Genomic DNA, 27,244 nt, shown 5'->3' with positions numbered 1-27,244 from the left:
AGTATTACTCAGGCTTTACCATGAACCTATTAATTGTTGGAAACTACAGAGGACTACCTGGTATAATCAAAGGAATATTTTTAAGTCTTTATGTGGGGAAACCCCCATATATTTAACAAAACATCACAGTAACACTCATGCCACAGTGAAGAAGTTGGCATATTACTGTCGGTTCTGTCACTGAGAAACTGTTGTTTAAACCTTCATGTTCACTCCCTAGGACTCTTTCAATGAATTGATACGTGCACAGATTTTCAATGCAGGTCCAAGCTTAATATTCATTGCACTCATAAGGTGATCCTCCTTCAACAAGAGGAGAGCTTGTCCATCAATTTCTTGTGCTCTAAATTCATCTGCAATATCTTGACAACCTACAAGGCAACAGAAAAAAAAAAGAATTACTGAGTTAAATATGTGCATTCTTAGATGCAATGCCTCTGTCCACGCTAGAGCTTTTCAGCTACGCAATTTCCAATGCTCATCCCTTTAGCTTGTAGGACCTAAGGTATATGCAAGAGTTCAATATTACGATGGGAACTTCTGAGATAATCTGAAAGTAATTTTTACTACAGCCTCTAATTACACTGTAATTATTGTGGAATCACTCATTGGAAATTTCAAGTACCAGCAAAGACAGCTTTCTCATTTCATTAAGAGAAACAATCGCCATGATCTCACAATTGGAAGAAACTGGCAAAATACCACTGAAATAGCAGTCAAGAGCATAATTCAAGTGGGTTCTTTCCAGCAATAAAAAGATATGCATATTCTACTGCTATGTACAACTCAACGAGAAAATTCACATAGCTACAATTTCCAAAAGGTGTTAATTCCATCTGTATGTTACCACCACTGGGTTAAGTAAACAGAATTTTGATTTATGGGCTTTAGCGTAACTGTCTCACGAAGACATTTATCATCAGTTACCTGAGTGAGTATTCTATACACAGCAGTAACTCACTTCCCAAGTGCAACTTTAAACCAGTTGTTTGTTTTTTTTTTTTTAAGTGATAAACTCTTTTTTCTGAACATGAAATAACGCGGTCTCAGGTTACTGAGGCCTACAACATAAGAAAGAGGACTCTGCATGGGTTGGACTGTCCCAAGTAACTGAGGGCCCCTTTCCACTGAAGAACACTGTGGAAACAAAAGGTTCCTCAAAAGATGTTCTGGACATCTGTTAAGCAGAAACAGTCAGTTATGCCTGGCTGTATGGCAGCTCTGTTATGTGGACAAATGTCTTCTAACAACATGAATAAGAGCACTCATTGTCAGTTGTTTACTTGAAGCTTCTTTCCCCATAGCCATGTTTTTCGTGTTTTTTATATATTTATGTTCTCAATCCAGTGGTCTCTCCATCTGCCTCAGAGCCTTTCAGACACATTTTAATTAGTGCTCCACCTTCCATTCCTGCTTTCAATTATTCCTCAGTTAAGCCTATTTTTTGGCATTTTTGTATTTTCCCATTCTAAAAGTATACTATTACAGAGATATGAAAATACTGTGAAGAACTCCTTTTCCACTCCACCTTAGAGCAACTGACTAATTTCATGTCCTCTTGTGTGTTCAGATTTAAATTCTATAAAGGATAGTCTAATTTCCTGATGGATTTACAAATGTGTAAGAGACAAATAGAAAGGAAACGTGGAAGGAATTGTCGACATCCAAACCTTAATTCATTTGGATTATTACTGTGTAGTGGTCGTAACATTCAAGGTTGGAAAAGGTTAGCTTTTCACAAAGAATAAAGCCCGATTTTTTTTCTTAATGATTTGTTAAACAGACCTCATGCAACAATTAGCTGCCACTTTATTAAGGAAAGGGAAAAAATAAAAGGTAATTTGAAAAGAGAAAGGTCTTATTATGTAATTTTATTGCAGCCTCTGGCTTCACCCCTAAACCTCTGTAGTTTAGGTTACAACTGTATAAACTACAATCCCAAAAGTAAAACAGCTACTCTATAGCAGTTGGCTAACTTTTAATCAGAACTAAGGACTATTTTCCATAGCATTTAAAACAATGCAGCTTTAATACATGATAAACACCTAGTTCTTGGGTGTTATTTATTGTAACAAGAAATTAGAGTGCTATCTTTTGGAGAAAAAAAACAAATTAGTTTGTCACAAATAGTATTTATATAGCCACTAAAGCCATTAAAATGTTTTAGTGCTTGCATGTATTCCATAACATTTACTTTTAGTATTTCTGGTACAGTGATGCACTAGTGCAGCCTAGCTACAAACTGTACCACAATCAATAGAGAACATTCTTCAGGAGCCCAGAGTTGTCAGAGAGCTCCAGGAACAGTGCTGCTAATTCCAGCTACCAAGTGAAGACAATGCTGCCAGTAACATGAAGAAAAATCTTAAGACAACTGACCATTCTCAGGAGGATTTAACAGCTCTAACATCATCATAAAGGTTCTTATTTATGTGTTGACAACAGACAAAATGTCCGTAAGTCAAGTACCAAGTAAGTATTTCTGTGAAAGGTATCACTGTATGTCTGATTTAAGACCTGAACATGGTGATTGTCAGACCACAGCATTTACAAAGAATCTGAGGGACGAAGAGAAGTTTTTACATTTAGAAACAAAAGTGGTCCTATTAAAATAGATAACTGGTTGTTGTTGCAGGCTTTTTTCTTTAAGCAGGGTATGAAACATTTCCATGCAACTTTTCCTAAAGTATCTCTCCTCGAAGTCATTTCGGAAAAGCAAAGGATGAAAGTTGATGTATTTCAGTTCCCTCATCCAAGCACATTTGGGTATTCTTAAGCACTTTCGCAATAGGTTGTTGTGCAATAACTTAGCTGAAAAAAGGACAGGAAGCGGGTGAAAGACCATTAATGTTGCAACTGAAGAAAGAAAGGAGGGACAACTCTGCTGGGGCTTAAACTGTTACTGTCTCTTCCCCCCAGAAGAAATAAGTAACAGTAGAAGTGTCCTACAACCTTCATTTCTCCAAAAGGCTCCAGAGGAATTCAGGAAAAGCCTGACAAGGACACTTGACTCCGCAGTTAGATCTCAGCTACAGACTCTATGCAGAAAGCTGTAAATCAAAACAGATGTCCCTAATGTTTATGAAAAGCTGACAAATCACTGTCTCCTGCAACATGGCAGATGGTCTGCATGGACTGCACCAAGTATATATTGCAAAATAGCATAGCGAAAGTCAATTATATTATTTCTTGTATTAACCAACTCTGACAGCATTGAAACAGTATTTTTTCAAGAGAGTGGCTTCAGGATATACTGAACAGAATAAACCCCAAAATTGCCAAAAAATATGAAAGTAGCTATGTAACAACAAAAATTCTGGCAGGTTGTGAATATCATTCTAAATACCTATTGAACTCTTAAGTATTTTAGAAACTAGGCCTTAATATGGATGGGAATGAGTAATTATAATAAATTTTCATTAAATACAGAAAAATATAAAGTTTGTTTAAAATCAAAGATTACCTTGTTTACAGAATACAAAAACCCCAGATCCAGCAGCTGATGAAGTATTCTACAAGGAATGGTTTCAAAACGGAAACCACATTTTAAAAATAATATTTTTGGTTTCATACTTGCAAGTGAATTGTGTTTATGTGGTACTTTACGTTTTCTAGGACAGGACCTATCGTTTACTTTTTTGCAGAACCTAGGATCAGGAAGTTATTGAATTAACTAGAGCCTCACATCTATAAAAATAGTAACTCAAAACAGCAGCAATATAGTCATATTCCAGTAACACAGCTAAAGTACAGAAATATGAATGACCATGTCTTAAACCTAAGGAGCTTTGCTTGTTTTTACAGACATCACTGCAGGTTCCCAGAAGCAGATAGTGTAACTTAATTCCAATTTATAAACCAGCAGAAGGAAGGTACTTCAAGGATGACTTCTGCTGATTTAAGACATCCCTTACTCAATTCTTTGCCTGACCTACTTTATAAAAGATTAACTGTCAAAACCCACATGTATGACTTAGCAATGAAGATACATTCCTTATAGGTTATTAGCCTAATGGGATACATAGAAAAATGGTTTAGCATTTCTAAACTAGAAAGTTAGGAACAAACTTAACCTGAGTTTCAATGTTTTGACATGTGAGTTACATGGGTAAGCAACAAAAATTCTTGTATGACTGCTATTACGGAGACCTACCTTGTTACCTGGAAGGATTACAGTATCTGATCAGATAAATGGCATCCTTGGGAAAGAGAGGGGAGTGAAACTTTAAAGCTTATGATAATTAGGAAATTATAAATACATGTTAAATAACCTGAAGATGATATAAAGGTAACTGTGAATACTGAGCTAAAGAAAGGGTTTGTAAATAACGAGAAACAAGATGATTTTTTTCTTAACAGACTGTGTCTACTAGTATGCAGAGTCTGTATGCCCAAGTTCTCTGCGTTTCAGTTACTGAGCAAAGCTATGCAAAACAAAATTTACCTTTATAGAAGAAACTTGCTTATTCTTTTTTAATGACATATCATGACAGGTCTTTCAAATTTTTCAGCTGTATAAAGGAAAATAACTCCCTTCTTGCTTCTACTGAAGAACAGCAAGTAAGGAGGGAAGAGAAGAAAGAAATGTAAAAGGGAGGAAGTGTGTCTGATCTCTCTACTGACCTCTTGAGAGAAGTCAGACTGAAGGGAGGAACAGCTCTAATCTCCATCAGCTGGGGTGCAACAGCAGAAGTGGGACTAGTTCTATCAACATGGGATTTGTGCTGAAGGAACAAGCAAGAGGAAAGAAATCACATTCCAGTTTCTATCACCAACTAACAAGTACGCTAGTGCTGTTACCACACCACCTCCTAATCACACCAACGCTAAAAAGCAAGGAGCTTTACTGTCAAAAAAAATGGAACAAGTTATTGCACATACCAGGCAAAGAATGTATGAAGGCCCAAACTTCATCAACAGTCCATACTGATGGGTCAGCTTGCACCACTGGTAACAAGTCAATGCTCTCTGGCATTTTCCTAATTCTTAGTTCCCTAAGTTCACGTTCTCTCTCTCTTTCACTCTGTCTTCGCAGGCGGGTGGTCATGGCAGCTGGAACAGCATCTTCATGAGAAGCCGTATCTTCTTCTGCAGATGGATAAGTAATTGGAAGCTGGAAAATGTAGTACAAATACACTACAGTATTATATTTTATTTGTAATTCCCAAAACAATGCCATAGTTTTAAGCAAATATTCCACAGACCTGTCTAAGAAAATGATCTCGTGATGCCCCATCAGGGCCACTCGGTCGACGCCCGCGTCGCCCAAGACTTTGGCTATCTGATTTCCGATTCCAGCGACTGGTCTTGTCTGATGTAAACAGCCCAAATTTCTTAGTGCAACTAAGGCTGTGCCTAAAGAAGTAAGATATATTCAATAATGCACTAATAGTTGTTTGGACTGCATTCAATCAAGTAACAATAAAATTACATTGTTGTCTACAGAAATGCTGCCTAATCAAAAGACAACAACAAGTGTCACAAATATAAGAGAAACGTATCTCAAAGGCCATTTACTCAAACCCCTTGTCTTGATGGAAGATCAAGTACATCTCGATCATCCCTGGAAGATGTCAGTCTTTCCCATTCTTAAAAATTTTCCATAATAGAAATACCATTGCATTTTATCACGTAGTCCCATCCTGCTTCTCTAAAATGTCCACTAAAAGCCTGAAGTCACATTATATCTTTCGCTTCCATTTTCTCCTTTGACTGGCTGTCAGCTAGGCAGAGGATGGAGGCAAAAGGGCCAAATCCCTTCTTAACATTATTTCGCCAGTAGTGTCCCAACAAGTACCAAATCAAACATATACATTCCCACTACTTAAAATGGAAATGTCTCACACTGGGGTTTAAAAAAGCAGCAGACGTAAGAAAAAGGTGGTCTCAAGGCACACTGATGCAGAAAAAAGAACTAAGTGGTGATTAGAAATGGGAAACTATTCCCCATTTCTAAAACATCTGGGATTAAAGTATCAATTTTCCAGCTGTAATGATGGAAGATTTTACATTCAGATGTTGACTATTAATTCTTCCTCTCAACCAAAACAAAATAAAAGCAGTATACTAAACCCAAAGAGAAACAGAAACCAGCCGTTTTCCTCTGCCAACCATGTATAAGCAAATGGCATCACTTACAATTTCCAAGAAAGGAGAAACACTAAATTATTTATTTTTAGTATTTAAAATAGTATTCTATTTTACTCTATGCAAATAAAGATTTTTTACACTGTTGCTAAAAACATTTAAGAATGTTTTTGTCTGTGCAGCATTTCAATTATGCCAAGATAAATTCAGTGGGTTTTTTTCCCTAGCATCACACAAAACTCTAAGAAAGCCCACCTAGCCCAGCATTCTTTCTCTGACATTGCCCAACATCAAGGGGCAGACAATAGGAATATGAGAAATATATAACGATCTGTGGCCCATGAACCTCTGCACCAATTTCCAAACACTTAGTAACCCTTAATGGATTTCTCTTCCATGATTCCCGTCACCTTCCCAAAAGCCCAACAGCATTCACGGCACCCCCTGGAAAGAGGTCCACAATTTTCCTGTAATTCCCTTTGTTTATCTTCTTGAAATATATTATAATCTACCATAGTCCTTTGTACCCATATACTCTGCAAATTCGGGTAGAAGGCAGTCATGTGTTACTGTTTCTTTATTTTTCAACATCAGATATTATTTGGGTGCTATTCCATTAACCAGATAATGATAAGGAATAACTAGACAGAATACCTTTTGGCACACGATGTGGAGCAGAATCTTTTTGACCGTAGAAACTTATTAGAATATCCCATTTTTCCACAAAATTCACACTTCAGAAGATCATTTTCGATTTCATCCAGTCCCTCTAAAGAAAGGAGTGAGGCATAATGAAGACTGTTTCAATGACACAAAATTATCTTCAAATTTCTCATCTCAAGCAGGCAGGTAGAAGATCTTCAAATATCTAACACACATAATTAAATGCTTTAACAGAAAATTATGCAAAGCTAAGCAAGTCATAGATTTCACCCTCTATAGAAAAGATCTTGAGCAAACTGAACCTTACTGAACCTTCAATTAAGTTATTCAATGAACTTAATCAGCTTTATTGTTAAATTTCAAGCCATCCATGAGCAAGTATGCCCTCAAACACAGTGAACGATTAAAAAGAAGTGTTACAGTCCTCATGAATTGCTTATAAAGAGTTCATTAAGAGAACCAGGCATTCCATGGTCTAAATTCAAGCTCTCCTGTAATGACATAACGCATTAACCTTTTAAAATACTTCCTTTGAATAAGCCACTGCTACAACCAAAGGGACTTGTGAAAGCAAGTAGAACACCGAATCTTATCTATGAACAAGATAAGCTGCATATAAGAAAAGGATTATAGCATCTACTGATTTACAGTCTACTGTTACAGAATATTTTTCTGTTATTAGTGACATGAGGAGGCACTTTTCCTGCTCCTTGTGAAGAACTCAAACACCAGCTGAGAGAAGCATCAGTGAAAGAAAAAGTAGAAAAGCCCCAAAGAAGGCAGTACAAGGCAACATACACATCCCATGCTGAATGTCTATGCTCTCTTCTGCTGGAAGTGTATTTTGTGGGTAGAGCATGGTTTGTACATAGTTTAAAATAATGCCACCATATCTGCAAACCAACTTGACTTCTGGCATGGAAAAAACCCCACCCTCATCCCCATGCACCGTCTGTGAAATACATCATACGGAGCGAAGAAGTGAAACTGGCACAAACTGAAATGTAACTTTTTGTGGTCATTCAGGTTAAGTAAAAGAACTGCATGCCACATGGCTGCAATCATGGACAAAATACAGAAAATTCAAAAGACTCAGAAATTCAAAGGACTAAACAAATGTACATTTCTCCCACATTTCTAATTTATCTGAGTCACCGTTTCATGTACTTTGCCTCTTGCTATTCACCTTCCCCGTTCGTACTTTTAATTTTACATAATTAGTTGCAGAAATTGCAAACTAGCTTTTTGTTCTAAACTCTTTGTTAAGGTCTGATGCCAGCTTATGCAAATGCAGGTATCAAAGTTTAATTGAAAGATTTTTAACTATGAGTTTGTAAAAGTCTGTTATAGCAATGTTAACTCACTGAACTGCTTGCTAACACTAACTATTGTACTGACAAGGTAACAAAACAGCACTAGCACAGCAAAGAGCTGAAAATACTAAAAAGGGTATTTGAATAATGTATCTGATGTATCAGGACGCAAAGACATAACTGAAGTAAACAAATCCTCTGGCAGTGTCAGACTGAAAATTACCATGTTGCAAGTCTCCAACTTAATAAGTTGGTATCACACAAGAAGTAAAAACTGGAAATTGGAAACATACCAAATCCGACCAACCTTGCAACTGAAGTTAAATACCAGAGATGCATCCTTCAAATAAATCACTCACTCTCTAAAAAACCAAAAAACTCTCACTCCCAATTCAGGTCATACTATATGGAAAAAAGCGACAACAGAGTGAAGCGAAAATTGATGCTAAGAGCCTTTTCTTTTGCATATTAGGTGTTTCTACCATACGTGCAATCATACCCTGGTTTAGTATCAGAAAATCTCCTTTGCTCAACTTCTGCATATGTGGATGCGTCTGGATGTTTCCTACTAGCTCATCTAATGAGTAGTTGCAAATTGTGTACATAAACCTAACACCAGCTGTCAGAACAGTAACTAAACATGAATGTTTGAATAATTCCATAAAACAACAGACAAGCTGTTTGAAATCTGACAAAGCGTTAATACTGAAGAGTTCTTAGCAAATGCTATTGAAAAGAAAACTGAATTAAGATCTACTGTAACACATTAAGGGCAAAATAACTATCGCAAACAGAGCTTCAAATATTCTAGAAGATAACACCAGACAGCAAAAAGTTGCTTTTGTTTGAAATATGCTGGGTGAAACAAGGTATTAAAAAAAGCTGTACTCTTGATCAAGAAAACAAGTTTATTTAATAGCAATTTACTAAGCAATTTACTAAGCACAGTCATGAGCTAAGAGATTTACAAGTCTCATTTTGTGTGTAGAAAAGTAGTATAACTCCATTGAGCTGTAAAATAACCAAAAAATGTCAAACAAGTCATACAATTTACGAGATGACTTTTCTTTTTTTAAAGCCTCTTGTGCTTGATGCTTTCATGTCACTGGACTTCCCTCTCAAAGAACTGGTTAAATGGAATCCCTCACTGGGAGACGATACCAAAAAAACAACAGCAATTTTATATTAAATGAAACAAAGGTTTAGAAAACTTCTAGTCACGCTGTAGCCTTCCACTATGAATATGCCAGAGACTTGCCTTCTAAAATTTAGTCTGCCATACCTATGTGAAAGTTTGTGAAGAATAAGGTATGGGTCTCCAATTATTTTACAGTAGAATACTGCATAATACATTTAAAAAATGGACTCTAAAAATTGTTTCTTCATTTTTCTATGTAGACAACTTAATTACAACATAATCAAAAGAAAGTTACAGTTACAAAGCAAAGCACTTCAAATATCTGCCACTGCCTAAGCTAGGCTGTTACTGCAAAATGAAGAAGGGTTCTGGACTATACTGAGATATACTAGTAAATGCAATCATATAATCAGTCATAATTTAGGAAATCCTGTTTTATGTTTCATTTTCAGGCACTGTTTCCACAGTTTCTGTCGTCTTTGCACAGATGTTATATCAACACGTAGGAGGACTCCAACCCATCAGTATTTCCTTTCAGTGATGTACTTCCAAGCTAAATCAGCTCCTACTGAAAATCAGTGCAACAAGTAAAAATATACTCTTAATTTTAAGCAGAGATACACATTGCCTGAGCAGTAAAGTATATCAGCCTTAAGCAAAAATTCCAACCATGTTTACATGACTTCACTACCAACAAATACTCTTCTTGAATTCAGAATGCTTTCTAAAGCAAACTTTTTACCCTGTCCAGAATCCTTGACTTAGGTCTAACCCAATACACTTATAAGCAGTAATGGATATAAATCATTGCGGTAAAAACTAATGTTATCAGAATCTAATAATCAAAAAGACTGAATTTTGAGTTAATTTGTTTGCCGAGATACACGATGGAGGCAGGCAACCTCCCTATTGCACTTCAGTACCATTCACCAAGGCAGAAACCACAGTAACTAACGAACTGCCATTGGTGTTGCTATCTTGAAACTTGCTGTGAGAAAAGATCAGGGGGATGGACGGTTTTAATTAAGTGACAATTTACAATGCCTGGACTGGGAAGCAGTCGAAGGACAGCTATGGGGACACTTGCTACTCCTCAGGACACGCTGTCCTGACTTTTTCCAGCCACTTCCCTGATGCAGATCCGTGGCAGGAGCAGGCACTGTATTTGTCCCTTCTTACCCTGCTCACTACAGTTTTGATACAAAAGAGGGAAAAGAACTATTTTAAGAGAATGAAACTAAGAGTTGCACTAAGACAAATTTAAATAGATCACCAAAACCAGCTCCTGTGCAATTGCTCAAGCTGTGGAAGAGAAAATCCAGAGGTGGCTGAAAAATTCTGGACTTTCAAATCTTGGATGAATTTATTAAAAAAATGTGAGTTAAAGAATAACTTGGATTTTCTGGGCCAGGCCATGGTTTAACTTCCATTTCATAACACTCATGAGGCTACCTACATTTGGGCTTGAACAGTCATAGTGGTGTAACACATCCAAAATAGTTGACTACCGAGTTCTAAAAAATCCATGATGATGATTATGGCAGGTACTGCATGGGGAACTGAATTTAGCTTATGAGTTGTGCTGGAGACCACTGTATTCTAAGCAGGACAAGTGCATAGTTTTTTGACATTTGTCTGCATCTACAGCAACTGCTGTTATGATGTGTAGCTAGTAAAAAACATTTGAAAATAGTTTCAATTAGAGATAGTGTAAAGACTGGAGAAAGATTCCAGAAGTACAGATGGGATGGGATTCTGTAATACATACAGAACTGAGGGGGGGAAAAATGGATATTTAAGAAAAAACTACAAACCTTCTGCAATCATATCCTCTATCTCTGTGTCCGATGAGTTGTCTGCATGTTTTGTATTCTGCAAGTCTGATTCAACACACACAACACTCATGATTTGACCCTCCACTAGCAATCTTTTTTCTGCAGGCTGTTCTACCAGCAAAGATGAACGACTTACCTATTGCAATAAAAGCAAAGCAACAGTGATTAACTGAACAATGAATAATGGAAAATAGTATTTGCGACTTAGCAGTTGTAACTGAGACTAGAATCACATTTTCTATTCCGTATCAATGAATCATTATTATATAGTGCCAAAGCTCTAAATACCATTTCTCAAACAAATACAAAGACTCCTGCTCTGCAGAGTTTGCAATTACATTTAACAAAGGAAGAAACACATTATATCTAGAGAAATGAAGGAATGGGAAAATGAGAGACACATTAAATTAGTTAATAAGGCAGGCTCATAGGTTTTAAACTGTCCATTTGTGGATTTAAAATTTTCAACAGTAATTCTTACCAGACACAATCCTAATCACACCAAGCTCAGTAAGGGGCTTGCCAGTGCTTTAAACAGCAAAATTTTAACCTTTTAGAATTTTAACACAGACTCATCTCAGAGGTTTAAATTAAAGTATCACTTAAATTGAGGTCTCTCAGACCTGAGACAGACAAACGTAAAACAAAGTTATTGCAAATGGTAGCCTAAAATCACTCTCTGTAGTTATCTCTGGACATAGCCTATCTACTCAACTGTGTCTCTGTTTTCATTTAGTACTTTGTCACCTAGTGATACTGGCAAGCCAAACAGCAGCATGAATTCCGATTATATACACAAGACAATACAAACAGTATACAAGTATACTGAATGGTGCACAAAACAGGTTACCAATCAGTGGAAAAAAGGTCAAACCCAACATTTGAAAATGATTCAAGATCTAAATAGCTACTAGCCACAAATAACATCATCCTTAAAAACAGTTTGTTTCAAAAATTAGTAGTAAAAAATTCATAGCAACTTTTACACTTACAGGGAACGGCTCTAACCCCTCCTGAATCACAAAGCCTTCAATAACATGGGTCAGGATCTGTGGTTTAACAATAGCCTGTGGAGGTTTATTTTCTAGGCTAGGAATGCTATTGGGCATTGATGTGCTGTTGCTCCTTGTTGTCGCTGCTGGAAGCAAAAGAGGTGGTGGTGGAATAGAGGCATGTGAAGGATCAGATGGAGATTTAATTACTGAGGCACTGACTGATGATGTCACTGAAGGTAGTCCCCCATGTTCTGAAAAAAATAACAAAGTGTGTTTTTATCACTTATGTCCAACCATTGGCTCAGAATTCTAGAAATAAGAGGTGATAAACACACCCATGTCTGCACCCATCATCCTGTAACACAGGCTTTCCCCTATGGTTTATAGATTTTACCCTCAAAACAAGATGGTTTTCCTTGACAGACTATTCCACAAACAGTTCTCATGTAAACATTTTCCTTTACTCAGTACCTACTAACTATAAGCATAGTTGGCCATTAATTACCTACACAAATAACAAATCTGTAAGTCAAAAGCAGAAACTAGTATTTTCAAACATTGGATTCTCAAGACTGAGCAGCTGAGGTGTTTCTAAAGAGAGAATTTATTTTCAGGGATGCTTTGAGCCTCAGTAACCTGCAGGGTCACAAGAATATACAACATCAAGGCACTAAGCACCATTGAGCACCCAGTTATATGTATAGCATATATATACACACACTATTAGAGAGAGAGTATATATTTGTATATTTAGCACATTGGGGAAGTTACATTAGTTTGCAAGACAACAATTGATACAGGCGTGTATATCTTACAATTCACTGAAGAAGAAAAATTTTCATTGGTAGCTTTTGCGTTAGAACACCTCCTTACTGTGGCATATTAAAAAAGCACCAAAAAGAATCAGTGTAGTGAACCATTCCGACAGCAACTTCCGATTGCTGACTTTGATTCTGCAAAATCAATCTTCACACCAGATAAGTCATCATAATTTTGCCCATATCACACACCTATCACTTACAAGATTAACTGGAGACTGACACTCCTGTTAAGATTTTAGTATAAAAGTATATGCTAAAGAGCTCAAATAAGCGTTTTCTGTGCTACTTGTTATCCAAATACATATATAAGCCACACCTTTGGGACTGAATCATTTGTTCTATCACATGGATTTCTAATATATTTCATACAGTTTCTTTTACTTACAAAATGATACCACTAAATTATAAAAAAGATCAAAATTATAAAAAAGATCAAAATCATAGATTTTTATTTTAAAACATCAGTAACTAGTAGAAGTTTCTAAGCAGAACAGCTACCTTAGTTTGACATTTGTTCTCACCTGACAAAGGATCTTCTGAATTAAGTGCCTCTCCATTCCCCAAGGTTATGGCTGGTGGAGACAAAGTGGGTGGCGTAGGTGTTCTAGCCATATGGACACAATCTGATTCCTCGGGCATCTCTTCTTCACATACATTCTCCACTTGGTAAATCTGCATCCAACAAACTATTGCTTTAGAGAGATTTCCATTCTATCTTAATACCTTAAAAGAGTTGCATAAATACAGTTTTTAAAATGAATTACCAGTTAAAATGTTAAAATATGCTAATCTCCTAATAAAATACTAGTTTCCAAACTGCATACAAAACAATGAACTCTGGGGACATCACAATGTCTATGAGAGCTAAAGTATTTTGTCACAAATAGCAAAATATAGAGGCAGAGTTCTCCTATCAAAGAGATCAGAGAACTTGACTTTTTCCAATGTCTTATCTTTATAGTTTACTGTATTTTTATTTACACACACATTTGTAGCTATTTAAACACTTCTGCAAAACGTAAGCTTTATAACATAATAACAAGTCTGCAAATTGTTCTCTATCTTATACAGCAGTGTAATCAAACTGAGTATTTCAGAAGAGTACACCAAGACTATCAAGCATTAGTGGTTTTAAGAGATAAGGTATTTTTCTCAAAACTATTAAAGTCAATTTACGTGAATTACTGACAGCCAGTTTAGCAGATTAGGATGTAAAACACCACCTTGTCAAAAGCAAACCTGGCTTCTACTCTTTTGCCCAATTTCTACATGAAATACCAGAAAGTTGAGATTATCATTACCCTCTTAAAATAAATTAAAAATAAACAGCATACCTTCTTCCTTAACCCGTTGGTAGCCTGAAAAAAGCCTACAAGAGCTGTTGTTTCTTTTGCTCACGTTAATCGCATTAGCATGTTACCACTAAAGCCTAGCAATGCCATCTTACATGTCAGCATTATTTGCGTAGTTTTATTTCACTGATATTTCACTGTACATGATTTTAGTTCAGTGTGAGTGAAGCCGAAACCTTCAGTTACAAACTGCAGACATCTGAGACTAACATTGAACTAAATTACATGGCAGTGATGGGGAACACCAAGACAGCATCAAAAATTCCCCTATTCTTTTATGAAGAGGATCTTTTCAACGTTAGTACAGAATTAATTATCTAGAGCTCTATTATCTTAATAATCTGCTATACACTTTCACACCTAGTATAAAGATGATTCTCCTACTCAAAATTTCAATTGCCTGTATTATATTTGTATTACCATAAAGAGGTAAAAGTCCATATAGTACATTTATCAAAATTCATTTTGACATAAGCATTCACATATATGTTCACATATATTTACGTGCTTTTTTAACTTCAGATATGCTGCAATTTCATTAAGAGATAAGATTTTAGGTCCAAAAGTTGCACTTCCATGATTCTTGGCTGATATTCTTGACTGATGATCCATTACAAAAAGCCAAAAAAAAATCAGAGGAAAATGTCTATTGTTTTCTTAAAACTTGTTTCTGTAATCAATGGGTTTCTTCTGGTCCTCTGTCTAGCACCTGGTTTAGCTCCCTCTGAAGTCAATGGGCCAGATTTACAGCTCTTTAGAGAAGCCTAGGATAAAGAATAAAGGACTGCAATATTACCACTTACCACTGGAGTTTCAATTGGTACCGATGGCTGCACCTGAAGATTTACTGCAACAGTCTGTGGTGGTGGAAGAGTTTGAAATGGCAGCTGGACCAAAGCTTCTGCAGCAGGAAGTTCTTCCTCAGAAACCAAAGTGTTTTGAACCAAAACCTGGCCCTGGGACAGAATTTCAGGCTGCACTTGTAAAGACTGCACAGACTGCAATGGCAGTTGTTGAATCTGGGTTGAAGATGTTGACAGCTGAGGGGGAGCTGCAAGAGGGATAGGTGTGGACTGCAAGGCTGAATATTGCTGGTGTGGTGTCGAGGACACAATCTGTTGGCCTGGGGAAACTAAGCTGGGCTGATCTACTGACCCTATATGTACAGCGGGGGAAGATGGAAGTGGAAGATGTGACGGAAGATTAAGTGGCTGTGCAATTGGTCGAACTGGATTGGTAGTGGTTTGCTGAGGAGCAGTCTGCTCTGGCTGAAGAGCTGTTGGCACGAGGGAGTTTGCCTGTGACTGAATAAGTGCTTGAGGGTGAATAATTATTGTGGGTGATTGACTAGGGGAGTGAGAAGGTGGAGGGGACACCACTACTGACTGCTGAGCTGACTGGGATGGAGTAGGAGATAGCGTTAGAGGTGGAGGATGGATGTGAATAGGTGAGCAATGAGACTGGACACTGCTGGGACCCGGAGGAAGACCATGGCTTGAGAGTGGTAGACAGTGCTGTGACGGAGGGGGTTCCTGACCCGAAGGAGTCTGGAGTGCAATTGGCTGGACTTGCTGCTGTTGTTGCAATATCAGCTGATGATGGGAAATCTTTGGAGGTGGTGAATGAAGTGGGATCTGCTGATGTTTTACTAGAGAATGAGGTTGCAATGGAGAATATGAAGCTGTGAGGGGGGGAAAAAAAGTGACAATTAGTATTTATTTCTCTAAGTCCAGAGAACATTATAAAAATATTAAAAGAAAGGAAGTTTTTACTTTAAAGTAAGACCAGCGCAACTTTTTCAACCCTTTGGATCTATGTTTAGGAGTATCTTCTTTGACAGCATATAGTACACAAGAACAATTTATTAGGAGAAGATATCAATTTCCAAAGCAAAATGCAGCAATGAATAAAGGAACATAGCCATGCTTTTTACATATATATACACACATATATGTACTTTCTATATAAAAGTATCTAAACTTATCTTTTTGGTGCTAGTTCTAAGATCATTGCTGATCCAGCCTTCGCTTATTTAAGAATTTCATGCAACTTTAAATGGATTTAACCTTTGCTTTGAAACAGACTGGAATGGAAGAGATAAGCATGTCACAATCAACAGGATTTGCTGATAACTGCTAAGTTAAAGTTTAGGTAATACGACTTTAAGAGACTAAACAAAATTCCAGGAGTTCAGTATGAATTAAAACCTTTCAAAGTATTTGCCTGAACTTGAACACACAAACTGAAAGGTATGAATCTAAAAATAGTGCAGCTTCCAGAGATATCACATCATCTTTGAGTGAACCACTGACTCACTAGTAATTCCTTACAGCACACGCACACATTTTCTTCCACGTGCAAACCTCTTCTTGCTTTGTCTTTTCCACTTGAGAAACAACTCATTTATGTTGTCTTTTTTATTATTTATTCTGCTAGCATAGATGGATTTTTTCCTTACAGAAGTGAGTTCTAAGAGCATTAGGGCTCAATACCTCAAGAATGTCTGCCTCATAGCCTTACTCCTCCTCTAAAAGCTGCCATTAAGCCAAGCTAAATTCCACAGAATTCAGACCAATTGTCTAGACTACCCTTACTCTTTCAAAATAAGGAAGCTAAAATGCAAATGCCTATCTAGCCAACTGCATGCTTATTTTGCTTTATCTCTTAATAGAAAATACTAAAATTCTGGGGCACTATTACCTATGGATTTATAAAAGTACTTGATATAAGAACATTCTGATGACACAGACAAGACAGGGAAAGAAAAAAAATGAACCACCAACAAAATAGATTTTGATGAGAGCCAGAGGCTTGAGGTGGTTTCAGCCCACATATTGCTTCCCAGAGATTGGGGATGACATGTCCCGACAACGAGCATACAAAGAGACCAGTAATGAGAATCATGTTTGTGTTGCGATTCAGCTGTGTATTGCAATTGCTATATTGTGCTTGTATTGTGATTTAAGAACACTGCTGTATCGCTCTGCTAAACCAAAATCCTCTGTAACATCCAATATCAACAAATAAGTAAATTTACTATTAAACATTAAACTTTATTCATGTGGAATATCTAAAAGAACCCGATCAGAGAGCATTGGACACTGACAGAACCGTAACATACAAATTAACTTTAATTAAAATAACTTTCTTATAGCTCCATTTTCATCCTACCTGGTGTTATTAAGTGATGTATGCTTGATGTCCGTGTGACCGGTGTACTCCGACACTCTGGAGTTGGGCTCTCGCCTTTTCTATTGCTTTCTGAGGGATCTGGCTGGCTGCCCTTGGAACTGGTTACAGGTTTATTAGGGCACAGAGACAATGACTGAGTTTGAGTGCTGCTCTTTGGTGGGCCATTCTGTGAACTTGACAATACACCCAACTTCTGACTGCGCAATGTCAAGTTCTGAACCTGGGAAATGAGCAAAACATGAAAAAATCCAAACCATATAAACATCTATGACAAACATCCAGGCAAAAATAGCAAAAAAAAAAAATGTTATGTAATGCTTCTCATCCCATGTGATCAAGATACGTGAGAAGTTAAAAATCTGCATATCGAAGTATCTTTTAAGCCACAAAATTTAGAGAAGAATAGGGATCTTGAATTGCTTCAGTGATAAAGAAAATATAGGAAAGTCTTTTGTTCTTATTGAACTTTTAAAAGAAAGGGAAATTGTTCACTACATTAATTTGAGTTAAAACTTGCATTTTTTCCTCTTTTATTGTGCCTTCAAAGTGTATGACACAAAGCATCTTAAGCAAATGCAATTTTATTTTTATACAGATGCTGCAGAAGTACAGCGGTCTGTAAGTATGCTTCCAGAGACTAATATAAACCAGAGCCTTGGGTAGTCAGCGGGACCAGAATCTGCCGTATGTTATCCATGTCTTAACAAACCTGAGCCCTTTATTTCTACAGTGATATTAATGTACCTTTTCATTATGACACCTCCAATGTCACATGAAACAAAAGGTTTGCCTTCTGAAATGTAAATCAGTCAGTGATTATTTTCACTAATGTCTGTTATATCACAGCCAGATTCTGTACTTAATGATCCCAGCTTTCCAATCCCACATGCTGAGCTAGAATTTTATTTTCAAGGATAAAGACTACCCTTGTAGCACTAACTTACATCATACTTTACATGAAAGAGGACTAATTATTATCACCATCCACTATAATCCCTTCCTCATTCAACAGTTAGTACTTGTAAAATGTAAACTAGCTGTTCATTACACTTCTCACTGTTCAGTGTGTTACCACAGGATGCATTCAAATCCTGTTCTGAAGACAACAGTGTTTGTTTCCTTATTGGCATGCATGAGGCATTTACTGCAATCCTATCTCTGTGAGTATAAATCAACCTTCAGCACACCTTAACAGATAAGGTAACTAACCTGAGATGTCCAGGTCATACATGAGGGGGACACATATGAAAAGAAAAAAGTACGAAAGCAGAAGGGAAGAAGAGTAAGTAGGAGAGAATTGTCAGTTCACCTAACAGGCCATGTTAGGTGTGCCACTGAGACACTGCTAATCGTTGATGGACTGAGTTTCTCTGGTATTTCTACATGGAAGATGATACTGTGAGATCACTATGCTGTACCTTCACAAACATCTTGGCTAAGTGTAATGTACACATCTATGTATATAACTAAAAGCATTTTTTTATTATTAACTGGCATTGCCTACTTGCTCAGGTTTGCTTATACGGTAAACAAAGACATTTCTCTAAACCCAGCTGACTGAAGCCCCAAGGACGTATTTAGCACAAGATAAGAAAAATAAAGTGTACCAGTGTCAAAGCTTTTCCATTGCATCACTGACTACGGATGAAACTGGATCTTTGCAATGTCATTGCTGCTATAGAAACTACCAGACAACCAAGGTTAACAACATCTGGCAATAGGGCAGTACTGAACATTGAGAGGGGAGAGGAACGGCTTGAGTTTGGCAGGGTCACCACAGCAGCTCATCTGACTGAATAATGCTCTGTGGTCTGGGGTGAGATTCTACTGTCCCTCTGCAATGATGTCTCAGGAAGTTTCACAGCTGGGCAGACTGGTGCAAAGTGGACCTCTAAAACCCTGCGGTACAGAAGGACCAAGACTGTAAGGTGATATGCTTTATTGACATCTCTACCTTGAATGCAAAAGGCAAAGATACAAGTGCGAAAAGAGCTGCTAGCCCGTCCAGTAACCTCTCTGCACTTTCAAACTTCATCTGCAGAATGTGGAAGAAAGAGAGGAAGCTGTGATAAAGGATAATGAGGCACGATAACGCCAAGACTGAAGGAGCAGTCTGTCTCTTCATCGAAGGCTCAACTGATGAACTTAACATTGTGAGCTTACTCAACAACATCCTGCATAAATACACAGTTGGATTCCAGCAGGCTCTGCCCACCTCACATACCTACTGGAAAAGCAAAGGGAACGCAAGCTTCAATGATTTACCGTTATCTCAGAACAGTGACACATCTTTAAGGTCTTCAAATCTATTAGAATCTTCTGAAGGGGTCAACAAACATAAGGACAGAGAACATTCAACTGGTATAATTTACTTGGATTTCTAAAAGAATTCTAAACAAGGTCCGTTTATCAAAGGCTTTTAAAGAAATTGCTAAGATAGAAGAGAAGATCTCTCATGAGAGCATAAATTTGTTAGATAAATGTTCACTTCTCACAGTGGAAGACCGTGACTAATGTTCTGTAGTGACCTGTACAATGAGGTATATTTTTTCCAGACGATAAACAAATACATTGAGCAGTGAAAAGGTGATACAAGTTCAGCTGATAACATGAAGTTATTCAAGGTAATAAAGATGAGAGCTAATTATGAATACCTAAAATGTCATATCCAGGATCCAAATTTTACATATAACATGATCACCTCTAAATGTGTGATGATAGCAAACAGAAGACACTGAAGTTGTACATAACCAGTACCCATCAGTAGTTTTTATAAGCAAGTAAACTTAAGCAAAATGTTTCCTTACTTTTCAGTGTTGGCCCACTCTACTGGACATACCTTTAATAAATTCACACAAGCTCACCTGAGTAGCTGCAGACTGACAGGAAGATGAGGAAGATGAGACAACAGGAATGTCAGACTGGACAGCAGCCACAGTGGTCGCAGGAGTAAAAATAAGCTGTTAAGCAAGAAAAAAATACCTGGTAACAGACTGAAACTTTGAAAATATGTGAAAGAAATGCAATATTTTAAAGAGAGATACATAACTTACATGTAGTGATGTACAGCTTCCAAGATTTACTTTTTTACTTTTAGATGAACTTACTCAAAGAACTTATCGTGATAGTTTAAGTAAATAAAACCAAAAGATAATAGTGTAAGATAAATGTAAAATATTTGTTCTACATATTGAGAAAAATCTTTCATATATATATATACACACACACACCTATCATCTTTCATACAAGCATTTTAAAGAGGACTTTCCCTCCAATATTACAAAGGAGTGAAACAAAGGCAAAAAAAGTCAAGAGAGCAGCCCAATATCTATCACATTAAAGAAAGAGAACTTAGGTCTTCCAATCCGTCAAAATGTTATTTAACAGAGTTGTTATATGAACTTTAACTATGCTAATTAAGTTTCATAGCAAGAACAGGTATCATACAACCAACCTGAAATTACTAACTTCACAATACCAGCATACCTAACGATCATTAATTTCTTTATAGGCAATATAGCAAAGACAAGCCTTATGGAAGGCTTTGAAGGGAGACCATTAGTTAGTTGACCATATTTTTAAAGAGATCTCAACTGCAAGGAGCAGCTAAGAAGAAAACATGAAGGTTTTTGTCTAGAATTGAATTGAGCTGGTGATGAAGCTGTTATTATGAGCTAGCTAGAGATAAGAGTTGACCTTTTTACAGAAAATGAAAGGTCTTGGTGATGAAGAAAAATACATGACTTTTAGTATGTTAACTAGAAACACTGAAAGACAGGTATGATGTTTGAACTACTGAGGCTAGCAAAATGATCTTGCAATATCATTCTAAACAGAAACTAATAGGGTAAATTCCTCTCTTGAAACTGGGGTGTAAAGCAGTTATTCAAATAAGCATGGGATTTGACATTGAGAATCTGGATGAAAATTTAGTGTAAATGAATAGGAAAACTGTATCAATAATCCATATCATTAAGAGAGATTTCTGCTACAAAAACCAGCAATGTCATCCTCATATTGCTTCAGCTACTAAGTTGTTAACACATATTGAAAAGCAGTGACATGAAATGAATTCATAATCCTGTTCTGTTAAATAGTACTAGATGCATTCAGCATCTAGCTTTGCTTACAAACTAGAAACTCAAGAAAACCTTTCACTGGCAAATGGATAAACAGGTGTTTGATCTTTAAATCCTTATCTTCAAGTTATACCACTTTTTCAATAAACATGTAGGAAAACAATAGGCAAAGAAAAAAACTCAACACAGCATAACAGCATTGCTGTGCATGCCTAAAAAATCAGAAAAAGAACAAAGGATCTCTTTTCCCAAACATACTTCGTAAGTGCAATTCCTGCAAGAACTCATGCCTGCATCTAATTTTATATACCGTTGCAGTCACGGACCTCTGGCTCTGAATCTCAGTGTAGTATAACAGTGATTCTTCCTATTTCATGTAGTTGAACATAACACTAGAAAGCTCTGGTCATTAACTCACACAAGCCATAACAGAGTCTTTGGCCTTTACCAGGTACTGATTGGTACCTGAGCATTCATGTACAACATCAGTAATTTCTATGAAATCCCACACAGATTGTAAGGTTCAATTCATATGAAACTCACTACAGAAAGTACTAAATTAAAAAAAAAAAAAAAATCACTAAACAGATTTTTCAAAGTTGCCCATTAGGAAATGGAAATGCCATATTGACAGGAAATTGCAAGAATCTAATGAGTTTCATGTGAATCCAAAGAGAATGAAAGCTATGTATCTAACGTGAATTCTAGAGACACTAATGCAAAAACCAATCTTAGTTAAATATAAGAAAATTTTAATCAAGGTTTGATCAACTTGATAACTGTAGTACGACCAGGCTAAAAACACTTGAGCAGACTTCACCAGAGAACTAAGCTACAGCAATCCTTTTACTTCTGATGTCTACAGTGTTTCAGAAGATACTTACTCACAAATTAGTGACTAAATTCTCAATGCTATCTGAAACTAAAGAAAAACATTTATAAATAATTTATAGAAACAAAATAAAAACTGAAATGGGGGGGGACAGGGACACACGACACGTTTTGAGGGGGTGGGGGAGTGGAGATGACAGGGGCAAACCAAAACCAAGCTGAAGAATTGTAACCAAAACTTACCATTTGAGCTCGTAGATACATTTGAGCCTGGCTTGCACTCAGGGTTGGAGAGGTGCTCCCCAGCAACATAGTCTGTTGGGTAATACTGCTGCTGGTGGTGTTGGAGGTCTGTGAACGGCTTATTATCTGTGCAGGTGTAGGAGAGGTGGAGAGGTTAATCTAAGGAAACAAAAATATTGCTTCTGTCATGGAAATTCATTCATCCTAGGGTCTAAAGCCAGAAGGCCTTTAACAAAAATGGCAGGGGCAGTTGAAATCTCTGAACTGTAAAGACATCAAAAATATATTGAGCCAATCATCACAAAACTGGATTCTGGCAAGATTGTACATTTTCATTCTTAAACTGCAAGCAACTGTTTTGCAGTAAATAATAACAAGCAGTTACGAGTATGAACAATGATAAATATAACTTAGAAATACATGTTTACAGAATATGTAGCATGAGCTTGCAATATTTTAAGAAAAATACCTGAATTTTTATATTTAAGCATCTTTAAATGTTTGTATTATTTGACTGGACTGATATCTTCTGTTATGCTTGTTATGCAACCTGATCAGGACGCTTCTTTGTGCCACCACATATGGACTTTGATTCCTCATTCTACATATGCACGTTTAAAAATGACTGGAGACTAAAACTTCCTACAATTTCGTATTAAATGCTCCTCAACAATTGCTCTTTAGCATCTTCTCAAACAAAAGCTGTTGTGGTTTTGGTTTGGTGTTTTTTGTTTTCTTTTGTTTTTTTCTCCTAACCGGTCTAACAGAGTTAAGTGCCCAGCTCTTTTTCATCACTTACTGAAAAGATTTCCTTGAAAAATCCCAGCCCAATTATTCTGTTAGTTTAACATCCGACATCTTTAAAGACTTTCCCTCCTAAATCTAATGAATGAATGATTTTACATCTAACAGCTGTAAGCCAAAGCAATGCTATGAGAGCTTAAAAAAAATACAGTTAAATCACTGAAGCTATGCACTGAAGTCATGAACAGCTTGAGGGCATGACTAATAAGCAGGATGTCTGTAGGACTAACAAAGTCCTACTCAAGACAACTGTAGAACTGTACATAAGAGACTGTGCAAATTACATGTCTGAAGATGCCACTTAAAGAAATACAGCATGAACTGAACACAGAGCTGCTAATAACTGAAACCTGAGCACATGCTTAGAATATGGACAAAAGAATTGAAAGTGGATAAAAGATGCATGATAAAAGATGATAACCAATAAAAGAATGAATGCTGTAAACATTTAATCAGTTTCATGTATATACATGAGCATTGACTTGGATTCTTTAGATTTGGTGCTCTTTAATCACTGATACACAGTTATGATTTAAACCTACAATAGTGCCCTGAATAAAGAAACTAATGTGAAAAATCCAGTAAGAAATCACATAAGAGATGAAAGCTCAGGGAGCGACTCCTGCAGTGGTCTGAACAGTCACGAGTGCTTGTAGAGTGAGCAGCTGCCCCTCAGAGCACCAAGAGTTAGCTGGGACCAGGGAAGACTCCAACACTGGCCAGCAACAATAGCGGCTGGCAGCACGCATCAAGATGACTGGCGGACGCTGGAAGCGCAGCCAACACTTACTACAGAGTCATCTTACTTCTGTTTACTGTTTCTGTAATACTAATTTTAACCATACAAATTTAAATACTAAAATCTTTTCTGTTTTTCCAAGCAGTTATATAATAACCAAGGGGGTTGAGAATAGATGGAGGGCTTTGTTCAGTTACGTACCGAGGTCTGCGACATGCTTGACTGCTGAGTGACACTCCCAGTGGGGGAAGTACATTGCCTCCCACCTGACAGGCTTGCCTAAATAGCAAGAATATGTGTCAAATATTGAAGTCAAAAAGTGTTTAAGTGATGTTCATATTGCATAAACCATCAGAAACATCCCTCTCTACCGTTACCTTTTCTCTGAGTTAACAGTAAAAATGCCGTACTCAGTGGAATTAGTTTTCAGCAAAGTGCACTCCGCACTACAGAATGCTATCTGCAAGGTGCTAAATGCCTTGAATTCCTCCCCAATTTCAGGCACTGAGATTCTTGCAGATCAAGACTTGAACAAAAAATATCAGAGGCAAAGTCTATTAATAAACTGTTAATGACGGAGCTAATTGATCAGCTCACTACCTATGGTGCTCAAAACTTAAAATGTGACATCATTAAAAACTGTCATTATGAAAACTCACATCATAATTTTTATTATGATTAGAATCCCCTAAAAATAAAACAAACTTTATAAATGCTGTAAAGAACACCCTCACATTCTAGAATGATAATTTATGTATGCACATCTAGTGTCTATAACAGTATGCTATTCCAGCCCTTCAGATGAATACAGGGAGAGCGATTTAGATTTCTGTATTAACAGACTCCATACCAAAACTTCTTAGCCTTCCCCAATCTGATTTTCTTTGCTCTGTCTCGATAACTGTATATGCACACGCAAATCCGTCACAAAAAAAAATGACAAATCAATATATTACCATGATCTAATGGAAAAGGTATAGAAGAAAAAGCCAGGAGCATAGAAGAGTCAGTCCCAGTTCTGACAACAAACAGCTATAGCCCTGAAGTCTTTAACTCCGTTTTAGCATTTCCATGTGTAAAATCATTAACAACTACCTATTTCTGCAAGACGGTATTCTCAATCCAAGGTCAACTGAGGTCAAAAGAAATCTTTCCACTGCTTGAGTTTTCAAAATGGGTCTCCTCCAGTGTTCACTAATGTTAAAAGCTGTGCTTCAGAAATGAAATGTCATTTACTTCCTACATTTCCACACTCAGAGTTAAAATTGAATTTTGCCATTACTTATAATGCAGCCAGATGTGTGGCAAAACACACTAAGATACCAGATGTTCATTACTTTTATTTGATTTCACTAAGACACATTGCTATTCATTGCTTTCCCCATCAACTTTTAGAGAAAATCATGGGATGAAGATTGAAGTAGTTTATTTTTAATATTTATTTTTTTACTGTTTGATGATTTACATGATGCATTATAATGTATGCAATAAAGCATGGAATGGTCGCCTACTGGAGCATCTATAACACTGGACAAAATCCTCCAAATAGTTTGGAGGAAGATACAACTTAAAATAATAAAGTCATTAAAATATAACAGTGAATTATTGTGAGGCATTAAGCTCAGGCACTTAAGCTGTTATTACGTTTGACAACGCTCTAGAATTGTAGTCCTACTCTAGTAAGTAGTACACCATTTTTCTCAGCAATCTTCGCTCTCACCTGTGGTACAGTTGCCAGACTCTGAAATTGGGTACTGCTTAAGTGCTGCTGCTGCAAAGCAGCAGTCTGCAGCATTAGATGCTGCTGTTGGGCTGCATACATCTGCTGGAGGTACTGAGCAGCTGAGCTAGGAGGACGATGCAAGGCCTGCTGAATAACCTGTGATGAATCAGTAGGCAATTAATTACAATTACAAAGTACACACCATGCTGACATGATGCTGAAGTTTACCTTTACAAGGAAATAAAACCAAATAAATTCTTTTCACACCCATTATGTAATACTGAACTTGCTCCATCACTGTTCTCAACCAAGTCACAGAATATAGTCAACATAAATATATTTATGTTTTCAAGGAAAGCTTGACAATCAGCTGACAATACAGCATCATTCATAACAACATCCAAGCCTCTCAGGTTCTTGTCAACAAGTCCTACATAATGTTCCGCTTCCTGAAAGATCACAATAGCGTGAGAGACTCAATTATCAAACCCAACAGAATGGACCGCACAGAGTTCAAGGAGACCTAATTTAAAAAACAGCAAGAGGGGGCAGTTACACACACACAGATACCTCTGGATCGCTGTAGTCAATGTTGGTCAAACGAACAGCTTTATTTTGTGTTATTTTGTAAAGTCTTATGTTAATAATCCATACCCTTAGGGAATGGCAAAACCCCCGAACCTTCTAGCATAGCATTTCCCCCTCCCTTAGTTGGGAGGCAGGCCTGTACCCTGTGCTATTCTTAAGTGGTCTGATACCCTTTGGTAAACAGTATCTTCTGAAAACCAGTAAGTCAGATATTGAGAAAGAAGACAACAATTAAGAATGGAAAGTTAATCTTGTGTAAAGTATTGTGCAATGCCTGTATTGTAGAGGACAGGAAAGAATAACTCATAGCCCAGTACCTGGACGGCATGCCTGTCAGAGCCGCTGTAGACAGATATCTGTGGTAGCTGTGTCCGGGAAGTGGAGGTGGTAGTGATAGTAGTTGTAGATGCAGAACCTGTTGTTGTGTTTGGTTCATTCTCCATAGCTGTGCAGGTTTCGTCCAGCCTGGCGGAATTGAAATAAATGTGGTTCACAAGCAGAAGGCCAGTACACACTGATTTTAAAGGAAAAAAAAAATCTAAGCTTCGCTGAGATAGAATAATGGACAATTTTTGAATGGATAAGTTTGCAGTATTTGCTATTACTTGATGGAATGTATTGAGAAACGTGGTTATAATCTTCTAAGATCCATCAACAGTAGCAATAGGTGACCAATTCAGGAATACATGCAAGATTTCCAGCAAGCTACACAGGAGTATTGCTGCATCCCCCTTCCCCACAGCATAGCGCTGAAACTGCTGGCTGACCATTCTGTACATTGAGCAAAACATGTTCTTGGCAAAAATCACTGGTGGCGTGCTCTATTTGGAAAGAGATGGAA

General features: G+C 37.1%; 1 protein-coding gene across 1 annotated transcript; it reads right to left on the bottom strand.

Moving 5' to 3' along the window:
- Positions 1–109: 109 nt before the first annotated feature.
- On the bottom strand, positions 110–26,846 carry PHC3 (polyhomeotic homolog 3). The gene is made up of 14 exons (XM_050902791.1): positions 26,721–26,846; positions 25,813–25,971; positions 24,294–24,371; positions 22,550–22,708; positions 20,261–20,356; positions 17,376–17,616; positions 15,008–15,885; positions 13,374–13,524; positions 12,029–12,282; positions 11,016–11,172; positions 6,730–6,856; positions 5,205–5,343; positions 4,882–5,113; positions 110–371 (listed from the first exon to the last, which is right to left on the bottom strand). The coding sequence occupies exons 1-14, from the start codon at positions 26,844–26,846 to the stop codon at positions 217–219; spliced, it is 2,952 nt and encodes a 983-aa protein (XP_050758748.1). The 3' UTR covers positions 110–216.
- Between the last annotated feature and the right edge of the window lie 398 nt (positions 26,847–27,244).

This window comes from Gymnogyps californianus, chromosome 10 (genome assembly GCF_018139145.2).
Source record: "Gymnogyps californianus isolate 813 chromosome 10, ASM1813914v2, whole genome shotgun sequence".
NCBI classification, from domain to species: Eukaryota; Metazoa; Chordata; class Aves; order Accipitriformes; family Cathartidae; genus Gymnogyps; species Gymnogyps californianus.
Note: the sequence above shows the minus strand (reverse complement) of the source record. Positions and strands in the feature narration are given on the sequence as shown.